Source organism: Haliotis cracherodii, unplaced genomic scaffold (genome assembly GCF_022045235.1).
Source record: "Haliotis cracherodii isolate W230 unplaced genomic scaffold, xgHalCrac1.p SCAF_8, whole genome shotgun sequence".
Taxonomy (NCBI): domain Eukaryota; kingdom Metazoa; phylum Mollusca; class Gastropoda; order Lepetellida; family Haliotidae; genus Haliotis; species Haliotis cracherodii.
In genome coordinates, this window is record NW_027266341.1 from 40,673,002 (window position 1) to 40,698,771 (window position 25,770).

The 25,770-nt window shown below is 40.1% G+C and overlaps 1 protein-coding gene across 1 annotated transcript in view; it reads right to left on the reverse strand.

The window, feature by feature from the left end:
- Positions 1-25,770, reverse strand: part of LOC139449941 (uncharacterized) — a 119,104-nt gene that overhangs the window by 77,569 nt on the left and 15,765 nt on the right. Inside the window, exon 2 of the mRNA XM_071231553.1 lies at positions 15,254-15,533. Coding sequence (XP_071087654.1) covers positions 15,254-15,481 — 228 coding nt within the window. The 5' untranslated portion in view covers positions 15,482-15,533. The remainder of the gene's footprint in view (positions 1-15,253; positions 15,534-25,770) is intronic.

Sequence of the window (25,770 nt, forward strand, 5' to 3'; positions counted from 1 at the left end):
GCCTGCTGTGTTCTGCGTTTATTACACACACGGAGGTACTGTCTGAAAGCTGTGGGTGAAAACAGTAAACAGTCTTTACATTGGTGACCTTGGAGGCATTGAGATGTACAATTAAGGAACAGGGGTGGGGATCCCACACCAACATATTGCGCCGGCACTTTGAGCAGGAGGGCATGATATCTGCAACGAAGCAGTGTAAAATTACAATGCGTCCCCGCCCGATTATGTATGCTATAATTTGTTTATCCCACTATGTGGGTTTATGAAACAAATATTACGACAAACATAAGACAACATACAACAAACAAACAATACGTGCAATGATACACCAATCATGGGGTACCAAGCAAAAGAATATAGAACGCAAACCAGTTCATTCTAATGGCTGGCTACGCAAGATATTCAAGATGGCTACTAGGAGCAACAAGACACCTGGCCTTATGTTTTCTTTTGAGTGAGTGAGTGAGTGAGTATGGTTTTACGCCGCTTTTAGCAATATTCCAGCAATATCACGGCGGGGGACACCAGAAATGGGCTTCACACATTGTACCCATGTCGGGAATCGAACCCGGGTCTTCGGCGTGACGAACGAACGCTTTAACCACTAGGCTACCCGACCGCCCCTGTTTTCTTTTGAGAAAACTCCAGTAAGTGTCTAATAAAGTTATGCACATGTTTATCAAACATAGAATGTACAAAATACAAACCATAGGCACAACACAAAGACAAAACAACATTAACTCAGATAGCAAACACGTGAGGGTTTGAATCAGTTTTATGTTACAGGAAGAAAAACAGGTCTTCTCTCATCAAGTAACAAGAGTAATGTGATGATCCGTGACGTCACTTCCTTTGGTCACGTGGGAGCTGCGTGATGGGCTGGCCTCTCAGCTAGTTGGAGCAACTTCTTCAAGCAAAGACCCTCACACAGCTCTTTCACTGGACAAAATATGATCCATTCGAAAAAAAATCCAAAACTTGGAAATACCACCATTCCAATTGGAAATATGACCATTCCAATATTTGGAAAGGTCATATTTCCAAGCTTGGATTTGTTTGGATTTGTTTGGATTTGTTTGGAAATGTTTGGAAATGTTTGGATACAACATGTCATAATCATATCTGTTAAAAGTTGTACAACTCTTGACCTTGTGTGAGATTAGTAATGACATGAAAGTAAATAATTAAGAGTATTTTGGCACTATGTACCACAAAAAGACCAAATCATGAGCAAATTTAACTAAAAGTTATTTAAGTTCATTTAAAGTGGCTACTCTTTATATTTAATTTCTTATCTTCCTTGTCTATAATCATATGACATTGACTTTGAACTTTGAACAATTAAACAAATATTTTGTTTTCCCATACCGGTTGTCGTAGAACAAAGACCGTTTCGAGAATATACAGGGCCTCATTATTGTAATTTGAACTAATATACATATGTACATGATAGTACTAGGTATAAAGGAATTTTGATAAGTGTTCATACAAGAATATGAACTTCGAATTATCTCGGAATTATGCGCAACACATAGGGCTGAAAATTTTATAATTGTTCTGGAACTATCTGTCGGTAATTCAAAACAGGGAACAAGATTTTGTCAAATGAATCATTGAGCCAGGAATGCAACGATTTAAATGCTGACAAAATGAATAAACATAACTGGAACAGAGTAGACTGTTCATGTGGACAATTATATGATGCGTCTATTGCCAATGAAGTTTATTACCCTATGTTATAGCATTTGTTTCATATAAAAGATAGAAACCAAATAAATGGGACAATTAGTTGTTATGAATTAGCTTTACCTCTGTGACATATCACACAACTAAATGTGAATATGTTTATCAAATAATCAATTACAGTAATTAACCTAGTGTCCTTATTTATACACAATTTAATTACGTATTGGGGTACAATATATAATACACATATACACGGAATGATTTCTTATTTTGTCAATTTAATCATAACCCAAATCATACAAATCAAAGTGTGAAAGTAGTGACTAACTTTATGATCAAGAGTATAAATACTCAATTGTATCTTTTAATCCTAATAGTATAACAATAAACCCTGTGTATATACTGAGCATATTAAGATACATCAGGATCTACGACCGCAGCCATATAATTATCATGGGAGTATTTATACTAAGTTATCCTATAATAATTAGATCCACATCAAGTGCTTTTATGAGTTATCATGGTGTAATATTTATACATCATTTCATATAATTATAGTTTAGCAAGTAATATTTATCATCAGGTAAAATGTATATATAAAATATCAGTAGTTTCAGTTATAGCTTTTTAGATAGATGCTAGCCTAAGGTAATGGGAGCGCATCTAGACATACTATTCAATACGACAGTGTTACGTCTACATAGTTTAATAGATTAGAAGCTTTTAGATAAATGCTAGCCTAAGGTATCAAGATCCCATCTCCCAGACAAAGGATATTTATTTAAGTATATCTGTCATCACCTACCGGGGTATATTAGAATAACATTACTTCAATTAAGACTCATTAAGGATTAGCCCCCATACAAGCTCGTCTATAGCGCATTAAGGATTAGCCCCCATACAAGCTCATCTATAGTGACACCCTAATCTCTTTCAAAGCATCCAGTAAATATGTCAACAAGATTAGTGCCAGTCCAACAGGATTAACAGGATTTAGTATTCCCCTCTGTCCAGCCATCCATTTAGCATAGGACACAACCAATCGTGTATCAACCAATCACATTCCTTTCTATTGTTCAAACTTTCCTTAAATACATACTGTAGCCAAGTTCTAGCTCAGTTGTGTCACAGGTCCCGTACTGTACACAACCCTCCGCGCCTACCAAGCTCGGTTCGCTCACCAGCTTAAACTGCACGGTTGTCAATCACCCAGGCCCCTGGGACTGACAAATATGAACTTGGAAATGGAGATGGCGGACTTATGTCCAGAAATTACAATTGTTGAGAGTTCGCCCAACTCTCAAGAGAACCAGCCCAGTTCTCGAAAGGGTCAGCCCAACCCAAATGAAGGGAATCCCTTCACTCTGGTCACCAGAAAAACTGCCAAAAAAACAGCCAACTTGACTTATAGTCAAGCCGCGCTAAATGTCCCTGACCGTTTTCAGGACAGATTCACGTTCTCAGGAACTAAAAACAAAGAAAATATTGATTATAGTGCCCTATGGGCTCAAGGCATGCTTAAACGCAAACAGCCACAATCTAGCCCACCTAAGGCTAAAATGGTACAGAAAAGACAAAAAATGGTCTCATCAGAATCAAAGACACAACAAAATAGAAGACCACAAACCAAATGGGAAAAAGTAGTCTTTAGCGCAGACTTCTCCCAAGATCTTAATAAGATCCTAACAGCTCAAGATATTGCCAAAGAGCTGAAGCACAAAAATATTATTCGAATAAATAAGTGTGGAAGAGGGTATGTTGTTGTCGGGGACAACCTCACAGAGTCAATTGATATGCCCAAAAGCATAAACGGGATCAAACTAAAATGGGATACCCCAAAGTGGCTTAGCAATGTCAGATGTGCGGTACATCTTGACAAAAAAATTAATGACGACGAGCTTTATCAAATTGTCTGTCAAGCTCAAAAGAAAGTCACCCAACCTACAATCCTGTCGGCATTCAGGATCAAATCAATGGGCACAAACAACACACGAGTAGTAATACTCACATTACTTGGACAGTCAGTCCCCGGCCACCTTAATCTAGGTGGTAAGGACATAGAAACAATGCCATACAGGAAAAGGCCAACCCAATGCACAAACTGTATGCTCTATGGACATACGAAAACATCATGTAACCAGCCACCCAAATGCAAAAACTGTTCCCGAGTTTCTTGCAAAGAAAACTGCAACACATGGTGTACAAACTGCAGGAAAGAGGGTCATTCATCCTTGGCGCCGAAATGTCCTAAACGCTTGCTCATCAGCAAACGTATAAATAAAATATCTACTCAACAATCTGAATCCAAATCTATTCAACCCATTGAGGTCGAAAAAACCCAAGCGACTACTGATCACTCTACTGAGCAAACAATCGAATCTGTGGGCACTGAGCAAGCAATCGAATCTGTGAGCACTGATCCGCCTGCTCACAGGCACAAAGCCACTGCCAAACGCAAGGGGAAAAAGACCCAAGCTCCCCAATCAAACCCCATGCCTTCTAATCCTCAAACTGAGGAACACAGCAAACGAATCAGTCAGGCAAAGAAAACACCAGCTCATGGTAAACAAAAGGCTCAGAACACAAACAAAGTTGTAGAGTTCATTGCAACGGCATTGATCCAAATTACAAGCAGAAAAATGAGTGTCAAAGCCAAAGCCACCTGCATCCTCAAACTGGCTTCCAAAATAATGAAATACAAAGGAACAAAGAAACAGTTCCTAAATAGGGTATGCCCTAAAACTCAATAAGCGCTCATCTATAAATTATCATGGACTTGCTTTTACTACAGTGGAACGCAAATGGCCTTAAGAGCCACGGCAATGAACTGACTGCACTCGTCAAAAAAAAGGTGATCAAGCCTCATGTCATTCTAATACAGGAGACTAAACTCAGTGAAAAAGCCAAATTCACACTACCTGGGTACACCCAATATAGAAAAGACAGAAAAAGACTTATGCCTGGCAACAAGGGAGGAGGACTAATCACCCTTGTCCACGACGGCTGTACCTCCAAGAATATTGAAGCAAACGTAGGAAACCTTGAAACCCAAGTAATCTCCCTAAAACTGGCAAATGGCAACGAATTACGCATAGCTAACATATATCACAGGGTTACCCATGAAACGAACATGGAAGAGTTAACAAGACTAGCTCAAATAGTAGGCAAAAATGGGATAATCCTTGGTGACTTTAATGCCCACAGCCCTCTTTGGGAAGACAGGAATGATTCATGCAAATACGGCAAAATGGTAGAGAAATGGGTTGAGGACGACAATCTCATAACTCTGAACAACGGCAGTCACACACGTTATGACCAAGTCCACAACACATGGAGTTCAATTGATCTTACAATTGCCACCAAACACCTCGCCTCACATTGCCAATGGCAAGTCCATGACGACACTTGGGGAAGCGATCACCTTCCTATACTCACCTACATAGGTAGCCCACCACAATTAGAGGAACAGCCCGATCCTCAGCCCACATGGGACTATGCAAAGGCTGACTGGCCTAAATTCAGGAAGGAATGTATATCATTCAAGTCCTCAGAAATTGCCTCGGATGATCCTGATCTTTTCTGCCAAAATCTCACCTCAGCAATTATTGCCGCAGCTGAAAAATCAATTCCAAAAAAAGACCACAAAACTGGCAAAACGCCGGTACCATGGTGGAACAGGGAAATAGCAAAAGCTAGGAGAGTGAGAAAGAAAGCCCTAAATAGGTCAAAAAGGGATAAATCAGCCTTTGCCCAAGTCCGAGCAGCCAGGACGAAAGTAAGACAACTCATAGACGATTCTAAGAAAGAGTCTTGGCAGACCTTCTGCAAATCCCTTAATGAGAAAACAAATGCTAAAACAGTCTGGAGCAAAATACACGCAATCAGGGGTAAGCGGAAACCCACAAAAATTCCCAAGTTAGCCAACGCCCATACAGTCAAAGAAAAGGCCAACATTCTAGCTAAGCACTTCTCATCTGTGAGCAGCAACACAAATTGCAGCGAAGAATTCAAACAGGAAAAAATGCTTATGCCTAAGATCTCAAAACGGCCGCAAAGCAAGCATCTGGTATACAATATACCATTTACGGTGACAGAGTTTGATGATGCGATACAACATAGAAAAGGCACAGCACCTGGTCTTGACACAACCAGCTACGAGATATTGAAAAACCTACCTGATCAAACCAAAGGCTTACTCACTGAGTTGTATAACACGATATGGTCTAAAGGAGAAGTCCCAAAAGCATGGAAACATGCTGCGGTTATCCCGCTGCTAAAGCAAGGGAAAGAAGAAGCCCTACCAAACTCCTATCGACCGATCTCACTCACCTCAAACATGTGCAAAGCCATGGAAGCCATGGTTACAAAAAGGCTCATGCATCATCTTGAAACTGGCAATCACATAAAACCTGACCAAAGTGGCTTCAGGAAGGGACACTCGTGTCTAGATCATATTCTAAGACTGGAAAATGAAATAAAAAAAGCCCAATTAAACAGACAATACCTAGCCGCAGTATTTCTGGACTTCAGCAAAGCCTTCGATATGGTATGGCATGACGGACTCCTCTCAAAACTATCACAAAATGGAGTTGAAGGGAACATGGCAAACTTCATAGACAGCTTCCTGCAAGACAGGTCGCTATCAGTTAAAATAGGGAACAATCGATCAGATCCTATGGCACTGGACAATGGCACGCCACAAGGCAGCATCATAAGCCCAACCCTGTTTAATATCATGATCAATGATCTTTTTGACCATGTCAACTCTCCTACCCAAACTTCTAAGTTCGCTGATGACGGAGCAATATGGGTAAAGCACAGAGATATCTCACAAATCAGAAAAAAACTCCAGTCAGCCCTGGACGGAGTAGATCAATGGTGCAATAAATGGGGATTCACCCTTTCAAGTGAAAAAACGGTTGGAGTTCTATTCAAACGCCGGGGGAAAGATGCTATGATACCCCGTGTCTCCATAAAAGGCAAACCCATCAAATTCGAAAAATCTGCAATATTTCTTGGAGTTATCCTTGATCAACACCTCACTTGGCGCAAGCATATAGAATATGTGGAAAACAGATGTCAAAAAGACCTGAACGTATTACGGGCAATTTCAGGCACATCTTGGGGCACATCGAGGGACACTCAGCTGGACCTCTACAAAGCTCTTATCAGATCAAAAATTGACTATGGTTGTGAGGCTTTTCACTCAGCATCAAATACTGTCTTGACGCGCCTAGACAGAATACAATACAAAGCCCTAATGCTGGCCACAGGCGCAGCGACAGGCACCTCACTAGAAGCACTACAAGTAGAAACGGGAGAACTCCCATTGAAACTAAGAAGAGAGCAGGCAATATTATCGTTCTGGGGACGAACATCAAACCCTTTGGTTAAAAAGATATGGCAAGACAAAAACGCTCGAGATGAAGCCCTAGCTCGAAAAAATCCCTCACTAAAGCCATCTGGGATATTAGTGCGTGAACTCATTCGAAGTCACAATTGCGATGACATTCAGCCTCCAGAAAGTCATTACAAAGGGTTACACCCTCCCTGGACTTTACAAACTCCCAAAGTTGACACTGCTTTAACATCAGAAGTCACTAAAAGAGAAAACCCAACCCTACTACGATCAGTAGCTATCACTAAAATTCAAACTACCTGGGACAGCTGGGCCCATATATACACTGATGGATCCAAGAATCCTATCAACAACAGTGCTGGTTACGGGATCCATATCCACAGCTCCAAACCCCAAGCACATTCAGTTCGCTTGCCTGATGGTCAGTCAGTATTCACGGCTGAATTGGAGGCAATTCATCATGCACTCAAACTCATACCGGAACTCCCGGAAGCAAAGGCAGTCGTCCTATCAGACTCGCTAAGTGCACTTCAGGCCATCAGTGGGAGAAACTCAAACTCCAGGCCAAACACAGTCAACAATATTCTATACGAATATACAAAACTATCGGACCAAGGGCAACAGGTGGAGCTGTGTTGGATCCCCTCTCACATAGATATTCATGGAAATGAAAAAGCAGACTCACTGGCGAAGCTAGCTCTAGACAAAGCGGATATAGAGCCTATTCCCTTTAGTAAACTAGAGATAAAAAGCAAAATCAAAGCCTCCATAGCAAAAAGATGGCAAGCCCAATGGGACGCAAGTAAGATCGGCAGATGGCTATACAAAATTCAACCCAAGGTCCAACAAAAGCCAAACTCATACTCAAATGAAAGGAAAATTGAAACTGCTATCTCACGCCTCAGACTTGGTCACAAAAAGCACTATGACAAGGTTTGTTCATCTTGCAATCAGGCTGAAACCATTGACCACCTGTTACTAGAATGTCAAGACCATGCCCCAGCCCGGGCTAGGTTAAAACAAGAATTGCAGTTAGATCCGCTATCTGTCATAGATCTCCTAAAGCCAAGAGATGCAATAGCGAAGGCCAAACTAACTCTATTTCTGAGAGATGGACAGCTGCTCGAACGTATATAAACAGAGCAGCCACGGATAAAAATGAAATTATATCAATATAAGAAAAAAGAAATCATATCAATGCAAAAACAGAAATTATGTGAACACCGAACTCACAATATATATGTGAACCCTTCTCACACACAGGAGTCCCAAAGAGGGACAGGTCAGCCGAAATTGCCTAGGCAGAAGGCGACCTCTTAAACACCTAATACAACAACAACAACAACAGTTCTAGCAGAGAAGGGGTTTGACTCTCTTACAAAGCAGACCTCTCTCCCACAGCCCAGAGTGTGTACCGACTCTCTGTGGCACCCTCAGTTATTATCTAAGCATAAATTGTAAATTGTTAATTGTTCTTGTAAATAAAATTGTAATTAGTCTCCTGTGACTCTGGCTCTTTGCTGACTAATTCCCCAAGAAAACCAGCACGTCATTTGGAAGGTATTGTTCACCTAGAACAGTTCCATGATATAATCAACAAAGAAAGTATATTAGATTGAATTACAAATGTGCTATCACTTAAACAAAATTTTCCGTTATCCACGTAAGCCTAAACCTGGGAGAAATAAAGTTCTGTTCTGTTCTGAAGACGCCGTCATGATTAGTTGGCGCCAGTCTAGACTGTCCAATCAACGTGAATATACAAACCGTGATGTTACTTGACCAGTTGATGACACGTACCTGTCAAACTCAAAGTGCCCCTGGTCCTCCACCCACCATGTGTAATACTTTAGCGTACTTGATTGTTTAATTTGCAGTTTTATCACTGTTAGGCTGAGTGATGAGAGAATACATTTTGTTGTTTTTGTTAACGATCCTTTCCATTTTCAACGTGGTAACCTTATAAGTGATTAACTTTTTTATCATGATGAAATGAAACATATTAAAATAATCAGAGGGACTGACGATCGCATTTTTCGCATAAATGTCATGCTTGCATTAATTTCATGATTTATTGAAGATAGATTTGAACATTTCTGAGCAACGATCATGTTTGGGTAAGGGAAGTAATCTTGTCTCCGCTTGCAGTTGGATTCAGTTCCGAGATCGCAGCTTGACTGTTCGGTACGGCCAAAAGGCGGCATCTATGTTGTTCACGCTCCACTGATCACGGGGCCTCATTTGTCTGTATTCTGCTTATGAGCCGTGATGCGCATGAAACACGGGTGTCAAAACGAATATATCTACCAATTATATGTACGGTCAATTAGCCAGTCCAAGAGACAATACCCTGGTTCTACCACCTTTAGGTGTAATAACGTCGCATGCCCCTGATTCACGGTTTGTCTGATCTCCCGTCATAAAACCACGATGTTTATTTACCTGGAGCCTCCAACAGCAACGACTTCCTGTGTACATGTACGTACATGGCAATAAATGGTTTGACAGTTGTTTGACGGAATCAATCAATAATTATTGACACGGTGATGTAATTAAAATTTGTCACTATTCACAACTCCTATTTTTATTTTTCTATTGTTCAGCTGCATTTTCGACCAGTGTTATATGTATAAAAAATCTTCTCTTGTATTTATAAACCAAACCTAAAAACATTATATAAGAACAATTGTGTTTTTAAACCGTAAGTTTTCTATTAAAACAACCATGCAAGTAAGATTTCAGCCGTAATATTACTTTAGTCACTCCACAGATTACACATCTTATATGCTACAAACGCAGCGAATGTAATGCTACTACGTCACAGCTGCCAAGGTAATTAAGGGCTGGAATGTTTTTGTGAAGGCAGTTAGAGCAGACGAATTTCCCCCCTCGCTGTATAATGACGGTCGCTAACCATATATGTGTATTTTTATTGTTTTTGGCTTGATTTGATTGTCCTTTGGTGAAAACAAATGTTCAATTGTGAAAGCAAACCCTTTTCCCCTGAACGTTAAAAGACAGCTGACAACGTTTGGAGTCGTTTATATATTCGGAAATCCATATTATGGTTAATATTTATAATATAATATGGACAATGGTAAAATTCATTATCACAGTTTAAGTGCTATTCACAAATGTATGTAAATCTACTTCGTGATGAATGAAGCATGGCAATAAATGTATGCATCTGATTCTTCATTTGTTCTGTATTCTTTGACGAGAATGAGTTTCGTTAATGATGATCACTCTCACAGATTTTTTTATAAGAGGATAGGACTTTAACTGGAGAATAGTTATGAAAAATATATATATAAGTAAAGGCGGTCTGTGCACATGTGGTGAAACTGATACCTCATTGATTTGCTAATCGGGACTTGGAAATCATAATCTGTCATTAAATTGATTTTAAAATATATGGTTTTGACTGTAGTATGTCCTGACATCATAATATTATGTTGTAAACAACTTATCTTATCTTATGTTAAGTGAAACAATTATTGATAACTTCCTGAATTCCAATTGTTCAATGAACAGAATTATTCACAGCTCTGGCGTGAGACAACAATAAATTAGATGTTACCAAAGATTGTCCATTTTATGATCTTAGGCACATGTCAGCGCACTTACATGTGAGCCGTCTAGACGACTGTCTGTTTTGTAATTAAATGGCAGCTGCCATCCAGCCGAATACTTAATCTTGAGACCTAATAGTTGTCTCACAATTAACCAAAACATTAGCCCAAGAAACCAAACTCTAGCTCGCAAACACCCCTTACTCACCCCAATATCCCAAAGAATAACTAACTACCTCAATGAACACCAAACTCAAAATCTTAAACAAAACTGCAAAAAATCAAATATCTTCACCCCTAAACTAAAAATACCCAAAATAGATACAACGCTAGCTAACCTAATAAATAAACAAACCGACCCAAACATAGCTAAAACCACCACACTTGCATACATACACGAAAATTGGCCCAATGGGTGTCACATATACACTGACGGATCTTCAGACCCTATCTCCAACCACACAGGCCATACAACACAACCAGTTATAACCACACAATCTTACCGACTCCCTAACAACCAATCTATATTCACGGCCAAACTTATGGGCATGGCCTCAGCCCTGCATAACCAACAATCTAAAAACAACAATAAAATCCTAATTCTCACTGACTCCCTTAGTGGACTACAAGCTCTCCAAAACTAAAATACCCAAAAACGACCTAAATTAATAAACCAAATACTTAAAAGCTCCAACGACCAAACAAAAGCAGGCAAACAAATAACCTTCTTGTGGATCCCCGCCCACGTAGGAATTTACGGCAACGAAAGCACCGATAAAGCAGCTAAATTATCTCTTAAAATACCAGAAATAAGCCTAAACCTACCCATCTCAAAATCAGAAATTAAAAGTGTAAACAAACAAAAAATAACCAAAAAATGGCATAATCAATATCAAAACTCAAATAGCCAAATCAAAAAAGTGCTCAGAAAACCACTAGCCAAACCTAAAATCCTACACCCCTCTAAAAAAATTGACAGATTAATTACAAAACTCCAAACAGGACACACGAACCTAAATAACCACCTAAAAAAACTTAAAAGACACACCACAGGCAACTGCCCCCACTGCAAACAACCCGAAACCACAGAACACGCACTCATCCACTGCACCCACTACCAAACACACAGAACCACACTACAAACCACCCTCAATCTAAATAAGGTTCCTACTTTAGATGAAATACTAAACCCTCAAAATAAACTAGAAAACTTCCAAGGCCCTAGGCGTATTCCTAATAAAAACAGACCTAATTAAGCGCATCTAAAATTAATTAATCTACCAATCCAAAATCCAATAAACATACAAATACCCACCTCACCCGGCTCCCTTAGTTCCCTCCTCCACCCACCTCGGCATTTATTCCAAATTTAAAAATCTCAAAAATTCAATATAAGCAACCCCTGAAAGCCCCCTCTTGGGTTGCACACACCACTTTCACACTTTTCGGAATACACTAATTGGTCCGGCCAGGCCCGTGTGTGAAATACGCTGCAGTCAGAAAGCGCATGTTAAATCTTCTATATCAGTCAGTAGCTGTCTCAGCACTATACAATCAGCAATCTAAAAAACAACAAAAAATCCTCATCCTAACCGACTCCCTCAGTGGACTACAAGCCCTCAAAAATAAAAACACTAAAAACCACCCCAAACTAATAAATCAAATACTCAATAGCTCAAACAACTTAACTGGGGCAGGTAAACAAATAGAGTTCATTTGGACCCCGGCCCACGTAGGAATCTTTGGAAATGAAAAGGCAGATAAAACAGCCAAATTAACTCCCAGAAATAAGCTTAAACTTACCCAGCTCAAAATCAGAAATCAAAAGTCTCATTAAACAAAAAATCAACAAAAAATGGCAAAATATATACCAAAACTTAAATAACCAAATCAGGAAATACTAAAAAAACAACTAAATAAACCAAAAATACTACACCCATCCAATAAAATCGACAGAATAATTACTAAACTACAAACAGGCCACACCAAACTAAATAATCACCGTAAAATAGCTAATCTACACACAACAGGAAACTGCCCACATTGCAAACAACAAGAAACACCAGAACACGTACTCATTCACTGCACACACTACCAAACACACCGAACAACACTACAGACCACCCTAAATCTCAAAACCGGACTTACACCAGAATCAATCCTAAATCCACAAAATAAATTAGAAAAAATCAAAGCCTTAGGTTTATACCTAATTAAAACAGGACTAATTAGTCGCATTTAAACCCCAAATAAAATCATAAAACCAAAACTACCTAATCTAACAACCACCCAACACACACAGCTCCCTTAGTTTCAAAATTACTATATAAGCAACCCCTAAAGCCCCTAATTCATAGTCTTTTTATTGTTCAAAATACTGATAAAACATATTTTAACTTGTTCCTTCTAACCATATTTCCAAACAATTCCAAACCATTCCAAACCATTCCAAGTCATTCCAAACATTTCCAGTGTTGGAAATATGTTTGGAAATGTTGCCATTCCAATTTTGGATTTTTTTGAAAGATTGATCTTTCCAAGCTTTGGAAAGTTTGGAATGATCGATCTTTCCAAAGCATTCCAACGTTCATTCCAAATTGGAATGGACGCTATTTGGTCTTGTGTTTTCTCTGTCAAGAACAAGTAGTAATATGCATTAAGGAGTAATGCAGGATAAGTAAAAAATATGACAAATATGTACACAATACTGCAAATATTTCGTAATTTTGTCTCTGTCAGCATTTAAAATGGGTGGATGGCAAATCTGACAGCATGTACGTGTATTTCTCTAGATACAGATGTAGCATAAAGATCTGAACCTTTTCCATGTTATGATCCAGGATAAATCATATTAAAGGTATTAATCTCTTCATAACAAACAAATGTATACAATGTATCTGTTTATTATAGGGTGGGGACAATATCAGTTTGCATGTTATGGTCAAGGTATGTGGGGAAGCTAATACAACCAAATATGGTTGATATCTATTTCTTAGTTCCAGAGAAGAAGTTGTTTAAAGCAATATAGCAAAATTACCCCTATTTGGCCAAGAGCCTCAGCCCCTTGATGAGTCAGCCCCACCATTTATACAATTTTGAATCCTCACCACCGGAGAATGCTTCCAACCAAATATGGTTGATATCTATCTCTTAGTTCCAGAGAAGAAGTTGTTTAAAGCAATATAGCCAAATTACTCCCATTCGGCCCAGCCCCTCAGCCCCTGGGGGGGGTGTCAGCCCTGCCATTGGTACATTTTACAATTTTCAATCCCCACCACCCAGGGATGCTTCCAACCAAATATGGTTAATATCTATTTCTTAGTTCCAGAGAAGAAGTCGTTTAAAGCAATATAGCCAAATTACCCCTATTTGGCCCCGCCCCTCAGCCCCTGGGGGGATCAGCCCCACCGTTTGTACAATCTTGAATCCCCACCACCTAGGCATGCTTCCAACCAAATACGGTTGATATCTATTTCTTAGTTCCAGAGAAGAAGTCGTTTAAAGCAATACATTGTATAGCCAAATTATCCCTAGTTGGCCCGGCTCCTCAGCCCCTGGGGGGGGGGGGGGAGTCAGCCCCACCATTGTACAATTTTGAATCCCCACCACCTACGGATGTTTCAGTCAAATTTCGTTAATTACCAATTTGTGGTTCAGAAGAAGAAGTAACAACAATAACAATAAACTGTTGACGAACAGACGCCGGACAGATGACGGACGCCACAGAATGGCATAAGCTCACCTTGGTCCTTCGAACCCGGTGAGCTAATAATGTGTATTCGATGATATATATACATTCCTAACTGGTTATCAATTATCTTGTGCAATCACAGCATGTACCATGTACATTAGACTCACGGAATATACTATTTGAGCAAACCAATCATAGTGCCATTATCACAGTTTCAATGAAAGGAAAAACAAATCGCAATCAAACTTTACAGCACATTGTATCCATAAAGGTATTGCTGTCATCATTTAAGAAGTTATGATGATGTTTTCAATAGTTGTATTATGTTTGTATCGCATGTACCATCGACAGACACGGGGACCGCAAGCTACCACATGTGAAACCAACCTTAACACAATTTGTTTACAAGTTAGATGTCGTGGCAACATTATTGAAATCTCCTTTTGCAACAAAAAGTGAAACAGGTAGCTTACGCAATCACACATGACTTTGTCAGTTCATATTTAAAAAAGCAGCAGTTATTTGTTGAAATGGGCGAGCATGTAGACAACTTGTAGACAAGAAATCGCAGCACAGCTATGATGCGAACGTGCCCTGTTGATCACTTCGGTCTTGGCCATTCAAGGTTTAAGTTTTGATCATGAACTTCCTGTCCATAAATAAACACTATACCACCTTAATACAATAATCATAGCTATCTTTCCATATCACTTGTCACTTCAAAGTGGAAGTGGAAAATACAAATTAAGTTTACAAAATGACATGACTCCCTGATGGGTGGTGGTCAGTGCACATGACTTAACCAAATGTCCAAATGAATTACAAATGGCCCCTATAGGAGGGTATTAGAACTTTCAGCACACCCACTGGTACATCATCATCCATTGTAGCAAACTTTAATGGGCCAAATAACATCTGATACTGAATAATAAATAATTGATTTACCAAATAGTTGTTAGAGATTCTATGAGCCTCAATATCATTCTCAGCATGAGGGAGTATCACGCAACTGCTTTCAAACGCAGTCAAATCTCTCCCATCCTCATCTTTGCTTGCTGCATTTGACTTGCGGGACTTGCCATGGCCCTGTAGTGTGCTGTCTGATGAGAAGTCCATCGCTGAGTCAGACTGACCACCTGCCGCTTCGCTTTTTCTCTGATCAATGGATGCCATCTTGTCTCAGTTGAGTTGAGCAGGTGATCAACTTTCACTTTTACTTACAGTCCTTAAAAACAATAACACAACATTGATAAACAGAGTAATTACTATTTTACTACGAATAATATATTCTGATATCATGTTATTTTAATTGCAGGTTTTACTATATACATGTATCTTCAAAATAATGATAATCATAACCAGTGTTAGGCGATAGCACTCAAGGGAATGGGGACAAAACATGTTCTCACGATGTCCTACGATCAAATCAATATCATTTTGTTACCAGACAAGTAACACTACCTGTAAATTCCAAACTGTAACTGAGATGCTAATTGGTCTTGGACATTATATATAAGAATATGCTTAAGAAATGTAGTTTGTTATTGAGCTTGATCAGTGTTTCTATATGGCATGCACACACTGAAATTGATTCAAGTTCAACAATAACTGTTATGTCCTGTCTGTAAATTAATCCAAGGCTAACAGGACTGATGCTCAAACTCAACCTGTCCTTACTTATGCCACAGATTGTCTACAGTACAATCAGACTTTCATCAGACTATGTGGTGAATTGTTGATGAGATGAATGCTACTGTGACCCATGAACATTCAAAGAACTTTGCACTGTGACACTAATGAAACTAACTTGTCTAGACATTCGAGTCAACAGTTGAAACCTATGTCAATCCAATAAACAAATATCAAACAATACTTATAATTGTGTATTATCATGATCATTCTAAGAATATTACCTCTTTTACATCATAGACATAACATCCTGTTGAAGCTAACAATCACACAATAGAATGTTATAAATTTTCAACAGCCAACATATCTAACAGTTGTGAGGAAAACCCATCCTGCGCAGGAAAAGCAACTGCGCATATTAAATATTAAATTGAGGCGAGAAACCATCACTTCTTTCAAACCATGACCCTGACATCAACTAGATGCAATTATTTGGGGAGGTGGGAGGGACTACTTCCTGATGTAATAGAGGTAGTATTCTTAGAATTATACACAATGATAATTATTGTTTTCATGATTTCTTTCAAATACCCTACCTCAATTACATCATAGTCAGTATACACCAGAGGGACCGATTGGATCTGGCATTTAGTATTCCTAGATAGTTAGCATTTGTGAAGGAGGAATACATATGTACATGTATGCATTTTTTTAAAAAAGGAAATGATTTGCCAGTTATATTGACCTTCGAGATTAGGCATTTATGATGTCATCTTACTTTGGGATGAGTCAGTTTGTAGCCTTTTTGTGATATTTTTGTGACGTCACTTCCGGTTTGAGGTCAATTTCTGACACCACTTCCTGTTATATAACCGCTTCTAGGCTTTATTATTGACATCACTTACTGATAATGTCACTTCCGTTTTGCCCTTGGATAGTGATATTTAACATATATTTTGACATTATTCCAGTACATATGTCTCCTGATGTCACTTCTGGAGGTAGTACAATGATACATCCCAGACTATCATGTAGATACCTTATATATCAACTTAAATCCCTTCCATCCCTGAGTCCAGCGTTGCCAGTGATCTACCCACTCACTTAGCAGACTAGGGATCAGATGGCAGACTTACCTTGAGTTCTTAGGTACTTCTGGTATCTATGACATCCCCCTCCTAAGTTCCCAAAAGAGTGAGTGAGTGAGTGAGTGAGTATGGTGTTACGCCGATTTGAGAAATATTCCAGCAATATCAGCGGGGGACACCAGAAATGGGCTTCAACACATTGTACCCATGTCAGGAATCGAACCCGGGCCTTCGGCGTGACTAGTGAACGCTTTAACCACTAGGCTACCCGACCGCCCCAGTTCCCAAAAGAGGAGGGGCGGCAGGGCTACTTGGTCATTATAGTCCTTCCAGGTAAGTTTGAACGTCACGCAAGTAAAAGTTTGAAAACATAGTGTGGGATTTCCAGTGACAGCTTGCCACCATTTGTGAACTAGAGGCTGAACTAGATAATCTTTGTTGAGTACTTTCAGGTTGATTGTCATGCACATTTCCGATGTATTTTTCTTCAGAAACAGGAAGACTGGTGAGTAGAATCCGGGAGTGGTTCTTCTAATGCGCTGATTGCTCCCTCATCTTGTAAATTGTGCATGGCCAAGTTCGAGGTTTCTAGCTTGATCCCTGTCAGATGGAAACGGCATCCTATAAGGTGAATTACAAGACTTGGTCGTGGTACAAAATTGAGCTTGTACCCTCTTCTTACAACTTCAAGCAGCCAGGTGTCATCGGTGATGGTTTTCCAGTTTGCTGCATACTACATCAGATCACCTCCAATTGGACCCAGGGTTAGCGTCATGTTGAATATGGTAGTGTTGAATCTAGGAACATGAGACAGGCAAGGTCAGCAAGATTTGGAGAGAAGTGTGGAACTTTTGATGAGTCACGTGCGACAAGGTCTGCCTCTGGGGACACCTCTAACTCTGCCACACTGTGAAGGGCTGCTGGCTCTAGAAGACTCTGGCCTTGGGAAGTGAAGATCTACTATCTCTCCAGGCTAGAGCATGACATGTCTTCTCTTGGGAGGACCTCGCTGAATCTGGTAGTCTGGCGGTCACATCTGAATCTTCAACATCATGCTGACAGCAGACTCCTGGAACTATCTTGTTGGTTACCCTGATGATCCCTTCCTTTTGTCTCCCATTTAGGATCTGTGGAGCTGTAATAGGCTGCAACAATATGGACCTCTTCAGCGGCAACTGGAAGAATGTGACATACTTGCTGATTCCATTCCATTAGTAAGAGCTGTGCCAACATCCATGTGATTGGAGGTCTTCCAGCATCTTCAAGGTATGGTCCCGTGAAGAGCTGTGAATGAATCCCACCTGCTGCAGGGTCATGTTGCATTGTGACACTGAGGGAAGACCTGCGCTCTGGTTAGTCGGAAGGAATGCCTGCAGTAATCAAGTTGATGAAAGAGCTGATATTAAACATGTTTCTGTTGCCCTAATTATAGCCAACTCTACTTGCATCCAGGTGTTGGGCTTCTTTACCAGATCATAGAAGTCATCAATCATAGTGGGAAAGGAGCGTCATGCATCTTGTAAGGCACTCTTGTTGATAGATGGCATCCTGAGTCTAATGTTGTGTGCAGGTGATCCCTTTTGTGACGCTTCGATCTTGTTAATTACATTGTCTATGTATCATAGGAAGAGAAGAGTGTGCAATTCCTCAGCATTTGGCTCCTCATGTTCTAGCAACGACTTGCTAGGTTGTTGCTCCATAAAGTCAGTGGTACAATTCCTCAATAATGTCTTTTATTGTGTAATCATTAGGTTTAAAGATCTCAGGAATAGATTCTATTTCACGATACAGAAGTACACAACCTAGGCAAGCTGCACTGATGCGAGCTGTGATGATGTGGAGTAGTATTATCTCGGCCATCAAATCTGTGGCTTGCGGAACATGCCGTATCACAGGAGTGAGTTTGTGATGTACTATCATGTACACCTGGCTGGACCGTGTAACGGTATGAAATGGAGCACACTTATGAGGTCTTGCACCACTTACACAGGAATCTGTTTCAACACGTTTTGTATCATGGTGACATCTAGGTAGAGAGTGGTATCTTCCTCCACGACCACTGCGATGGGATGCCCATGATGCATAATCTTCCTCATGATGAGTGTGGTAAGACAGGGATCTTCGAGATTCACGATGATTGCTGATAGACCTATTTATGGTGCTCATAATTTCCTAACTGCTTGCCTGGGTGCATAGTAGCTCCTAGATGATACCATGTCATACTCCACTGATGATCACATAGATTTAGGAGATAAACATACTGTGTTTTCAATGTAGAGCTAGGTTACCCCGCTAAATTGAATTTGGAACCGAACACGCAGCGTAAGGTTTCAAATGTTAAATTTGATACTCAAGCAGTTTGTTTACACTGTAATACTTCACTCGAACATATGACAGGCATTGAAAGCATATAAGCACGGCAACTTGGTAAGCTAACATGAGGTGGGCAGCCCTAAAGAAAACAAAGCAAGCTTTGCAAGGCTTTCGCTCCACATCGCACGTCACAATTATGATGTCATATCGCTCTTTGTGACGCTCTTTGTGACGCTCTTTGTGACGCAAAACATATGACGCCACAGTCGTATATATAAAAGCGCCAAAATTTCAAGCTCTCTGTTCTCTCCTAAACGTAAATACATTCCCTTTGTTGATTTCTGTCGTGTTTTTCTGCACGAAATGTATTGCCACACATACTTTGAATATTGTAGTAACCGCATCTGTGCATTTTGTAACCTGTAATTGTAGATTTAGTTATTTAAATATGCCTACCGACAATGACTGAAAATAGTACTATTCTATGAATATTAGCTTCCGCGGTGATGCGGCCGTCAAACCATCTGTTTCAATCAAAGGGGGTTTATTGTGATTTAATAGCCTCTGATTGACCAATCAGAATCGAGTAACTTCCAAATTCAAAGTAGAATTATTAATATCCTTTGGTTGGTTGAATGTTCTAGGTGCAATAGATACTGATGGAAAACTTATTGTCTATAATTTCTGTCAGGGATGATGTGATTTTGTTTGTTAACTCATTAAGGGTAATGGGGGAAGAGGGGCAGCTGGAGCAGAGTTTCTTATTTTAAGGCTAGAGGATCCACCGTAGATTTCAGCGGCCTCTTGCAAACCAGAAAGGTATGTCTGCTCCTTTACCAATACGAGAGGGTGGAATGAACAGAGCGATCTGCCCTCAAATGGAGAGATTGTGCCCCTGTGTTTATCCCCAAAACGTTTCGCAGTGGTGAGTACAAAACCAGATTGAAACACTTTCCCCTTCTTATCAGTAGAAGAAGTCATAGATGACCTGGTACTTCTAGAAGAATCACAGTTTGTATGCCATGCCTTGGAAATCTTTTCAAACTTTTCTCTCGCTAATTTATTGCAATAGTTGCATCTTGAATTTGGTATGCATGTGCTCTTCCTGTATGTCTGGCCTCCCTGATGTGGATCACCTATCTTTGACGCGGGGCGGTCGGGTAGCCTAGTGGTTAAAGCATTCGCTCATCATGCCGAAGACCCGGGTTCGATTCCCGACATGGGTACAATGTGTCAAGCCCATTTCTGGTGTCCCCCGTCGTGATATTGCTGGAATATTGCTAAAAGCGGCGTAAAACCATACTCACTCACTCACTCATCTTTGCCGCACCCTGAGCATACACTAGTCAGCGATGGGGATGAAGGCTTCATCTCCCTAAATATGTTTTCTAAACTACCTACTTACTAGATCGTCCTTTCAGCCCCTGATCTGCTGTAGACTGCTATTTAAGATGATGTGAGTGGACTTAACAGTGTGAAACAGAAACCAAAACATGTTCAGATTTGAGTAAAAATATTTACTTTGTTGACTCTGGACACACAGGAAAGAAGTGATGATTTCCCGCCTTGCAGTTGCATTTCCTGCAGAGGATAGGGTTTTCCTCACAACCATCAGACATGTTGGCAGTGAAGAGCACCTCTGTTGATAATTTATCAAATCTGATAGTGTGATTGTCTGCGTAAACAGGAATTTATGGCTATGATGTAATAGAGGTTGGGAAATCAAATAAATACTTCTGAAACAAGAAATAATAGTATGAATAGCGAATGCAGTTCACAACAGGCAAAGTCATTCGCAAATGAAGTGAGCTCTATAGGCAGTACATGTGTATATGGTACATGACATGTTTCCTAGGTTTAAAGAGTAATCATGGTAATTACAGATTGCAGGATATAGCCTTCCAAGTTAAAAAACTTTGTTTCCAGTCATGATCACATTGGCCGACATCTTACAGGAAGTTCATCTTAACTAATAACAAACATCGTCTAAGGCACCGCGATTCGCTGTGCAGAGTTTGCGTCCCTTGGGCACGCCAGAAACCTATGATAGTGGGTTTGAATCTTGGTTCTCCCCAATTATGTTTCTAGGTTTGTCAGCACCATACCCATGCTGGTGGGTTTCACCAAAATGGTAAACGTGTGAGACCTGCATCACTTTGGGCTTTCCTCCCACATTAAGCTGACACGCCGCAATATAACTGTAATACTGTTAAGAGCGGTGTTAAACCCAACTCACTCACTCAAAAACTGAATTCAAGAATATTAAGTTAAAACATCTTGAAAGAATTTCTGACTGACATCAACTTGCATTGAGCCTCGCACATGATTTGATATCAATCATAGATGGTAATCCATCCAGCAATACTGAATGGATGGCATACCTTTAGTGCCACAAAAACTACATGTCACAAAACCCTATGATGTTAGCCAAGCAACAAGATAGCTGGGGTCATGGTGTGTCGTAAGCTCCTCACACTGGAACAGTGTCCTCACAAGCTAAGTGAAGTTTATAATTTTCAGAATAGAATAACTGAAAATAGCCATTCCACAAGCACCAGTCCAAAACATTTGTTTTGTCACTGTTTTTTATTTATTGTGTCTGTGAGGATTCAATATATCAAGTTGTATATATAGATGGAATTTAACATACGCCTTATATTTTTATAAATAACTGTGTCATGCATGGCTCTGTAGCTCATCTGGATATGTAGTCAACAAAGGGGACAGCCAGCCACTAACCAAAAGTTGGTATCAGAACGGACATATAAATCTTTTCTGCATAAATACTGAGGAGTTGAACAAATCGTGATGTTATCCTAAGAAGGAAAAATACATGCAAAACTTATGCTCAATCAGTTATGTCAGATTTTGTTAATACATGGCCAAATTTAAGGTCCCAAATATATTTTGATAATTTGTGATCAAATTAAATCTGCATAATCCAGATTTTCTACACTTCAGATTCTAGACTAAAATTAAGTACAAAGGACTAATTCATCATGTAATTGATGCGCCCTATAATCAGGATGAACTTTTCACACATCTCACTTGGAGGTCCGGTAGCCTGTTTTCATCCACAAACAATCCGTTTACAACATAGATTTATGTAAGGAATGGCCTCGCCTCAGCAGTAACATAGCTTTGATGACAGAAAACATATCTATATGCTATTACCATGGAGTGTGTCACTGCATATTTGGTACAGTAATTGCTACAATGGCAAACTGGGTCATAAATGGGTTCGTATGAGCATGAAGTGAGAATCTGTCTTATTGTCTTATGAAAGAAGAAGCGCTTAAAATATCCTTCAGAATTGGTGATCTTAAAGCAACCCATAGATGGTCCACATCTTTCTAAGAAAACCAAACTTAACATTGAGCAGCTTTAGGTAAGTGATGAAAGGGATGGGGTGAACACCAGGATTGTTGATGACTTCAAAACTTGTTTACAAACCATATTCTGTCTGAGAATTTCTCTCGTCTGAAACTTCAGCAGTTCTCTAACAACAACAATATACATTAATAAATCAATAATCTATGAAATAAACTGTATTCAATTTATATTCTTCATATCCTGCGAGAGATGCCAAGGGTCCTAACTTTTCTTTGAATTGATTTCCCCCGCAGCTGGATTGTAGATTCCCCAATACCTGTGTGTAATACACAATCCAAGTTTAATACCCCAATACCTGTTGAAGAAATACACAGAAAGTATGTTTCAAGCCTCGAAACAAGTTGTTAAAGGGAGGCAATCATATCTATTATCATTGTTGTAAGCGACCTGTTACTGACGCTCAAATGTCAAAACAAAAGCGAATAATCTTGTGAGGGAAATGGCTGATACTGGAAATTTTAGAATAAATTGTATAATTTATATACTTATCCCATCTCACACTTTGCATTTCTACCTTCTACTTTGATCCTATGTTTCAGAAGCTGAAATCATGTTTCCAGCTTCTGAAAATAAAAATAGCCACTCAAGCCCCCCTGCATCTCCATGGTTATGTCCAAAAGCTAGGTCAATTACGTGCCTCTCGTGCACGCAGTGCCTGCTTGAACTGACCACAGGTGCGCCTCTACCAATTCATTCTCTTTTGCAGAGCTTTATAAGGCTAGAGTAAATGAGATGCGGGGATGGTCAGGTGGGCCTATCGCGTGTGAGATAGGATAAGTATGTAAATACATTTGTATACCATTTATACTAAAATTTCCAAATTTTTAAACTTATCCTATCTAACACTTTGCATTTTATCCTACGGTTGGATGTACATTGTATAGACTACAACCATGAGATATGCACGAGGAAGCCGGGTCTAGACAGTGTAATTTTGAATTTGTTTTAGAATTTTGAAAACTGTCTTGCATCTAAAAGACATGAAATCATGAGCGGGAAAAACACACACGATCAACTGGTGTTAACGATCCTGATATGTTACTCAAACGAAACAGCATGAGATTGGGTATACATGCAGAACATTTTTTTACGTATATCATCGTACATCTGGAACGACCGCATAGCTGTAAACCGTAAGCGAAATGGCAGACAACTTAAAATCCGACCTGGAAGGGCATCGATTCTTCAAACAAAACACAGCAACTATCTCCCACGGACCATAGAGTACGCTAGGTTTGGTAACTCTTTTAACACTTCGTCATGGTTATCAAACACATTCGAGTGTATGGAGTGAACCCAAACAAGAAGAGGAATGATCAACAGTATTGTAAATTTTCTAATAAATTGGATATGTATATATACTTATCCTATCTCACACCATACATTTCTTCTTATTCTTCGATCTTGGTGTGGAAATGTCCTAGAACTAAGTTTCCATCTTCAAAAACACCACTCACCCAAACACATCCCATACATCACCAAATCATCACTGTGATCATGGTTCACGCACCACTAAAATCCTGTGCGACCCGACCCAAGCGACCTGATCACCTGACATATTCAGCACCCTCGTTCTCAATCTAGGCTGGTGTAACTGTGATGCGGGGATGGTTGGGTGGGCATTTAGCGTGTGCGATAGGATAAGTATATAAATATACAATTTATGAGAAAATTTACAAATTTTAAAACTTATTCTATCTCACACAATGCATTTATCCCACAGTTGGATGGTGGCGCGCAGATACCCTAGCCTGTTAGGACCTCAACCGTGTGACGTACACGAGGAAGCTGGACCTTATCAGGAAATTCAAAGGATTTTACAAGGATAAGTGATAAACTCGTGTAAGCGTTTCTTAAAAAAACCCTCTTTGTGCTACCAAGAGATAAGAACCATTATAAGAAAGACCGCGTAACCATGAGCCAGGCGACACCTACTCGGTCACGACTTAAACCTCACCGCGGATAGGAGGAGGTGTTTTGTTTCAAACACCCTGTCCCCCGTTTACGTTCTACAAGACAGATCTCACACATACGCTCCCAAGGACGTAAGGTGGACCAGCTTGGCATCTCTTTTTTCGCTTCATCAACCTATCAAACTCACATAGAGATTGAATAAGGTAAGAACATGAAGAGCAAACGATCGACGATACCCGTTTATCACACAGGTCTTCGATCAACTACTGAGACATCACATGTGCAAAAGACAGAGGTGAGCAGGTAGAAGATTGGGACACCATTTAAACAAATGGCCGCACTGGATGGTGGTTTCTATTGACGTAGACCAAAGTCCCAACAGACAAGCATATATATCCTTCCTCTGGGAGATTGTCTGGGACACCAGATTAACATAAGCAATAAATGAAAATATTGCAGTATATACAGGAAACCAGACTTGGGACTTGTAGTCCGCTGGGCTTCCTCATCGGCGCTGTGTGGCTGCTGTGACCTTGGACGTCGGCGACTGAGATTCCGAAAGGAGTAGGAGCCAAAGACCATATCAGATCGCCAGAACATCCCTCCATGATGGCTGAAAGTGTGCAATACTATGCAACGCCAAGGTGGAAGTCACTGCCCTCGTCTCATGAGGATTGGAAGCAGTTGGGGTGGTAGTCCCTCAAAGGTGTGGACCCTGAGGATGATAGAACGCAGCCAGTGGAGATGGTGGTTCAAGATACATCAGAAGTTGCAGCCGTCGACAAGTGGATGAAAAACATGCTTTGACAGTGATGGATGGTCTCAGATGCTTGTAGGCTCAGGCTGGGCAAAGTGAGATGTCTTCCACGACATCAGCTCTCAATCAATGAGAGTGGTGGAGGCTGAAAAGACATTCCGGTTGTCCTTGAATGCTTATCTTGTTGAAGACGCTGAAACCGGACTCAACTGACGTCTCAGCCGCTCCCAGTATGTGTCTTGCCTATATCGGTAAGTTGAGCTTGTCAACCAAAGGTGAAAAGTCAACTGCAGGAGGGTCTCTGATTTCATCGTGCCTTGAAGCTGTATAGTGTACCGTGGTATGCTATAGTTGAAATGAGTGTCCCG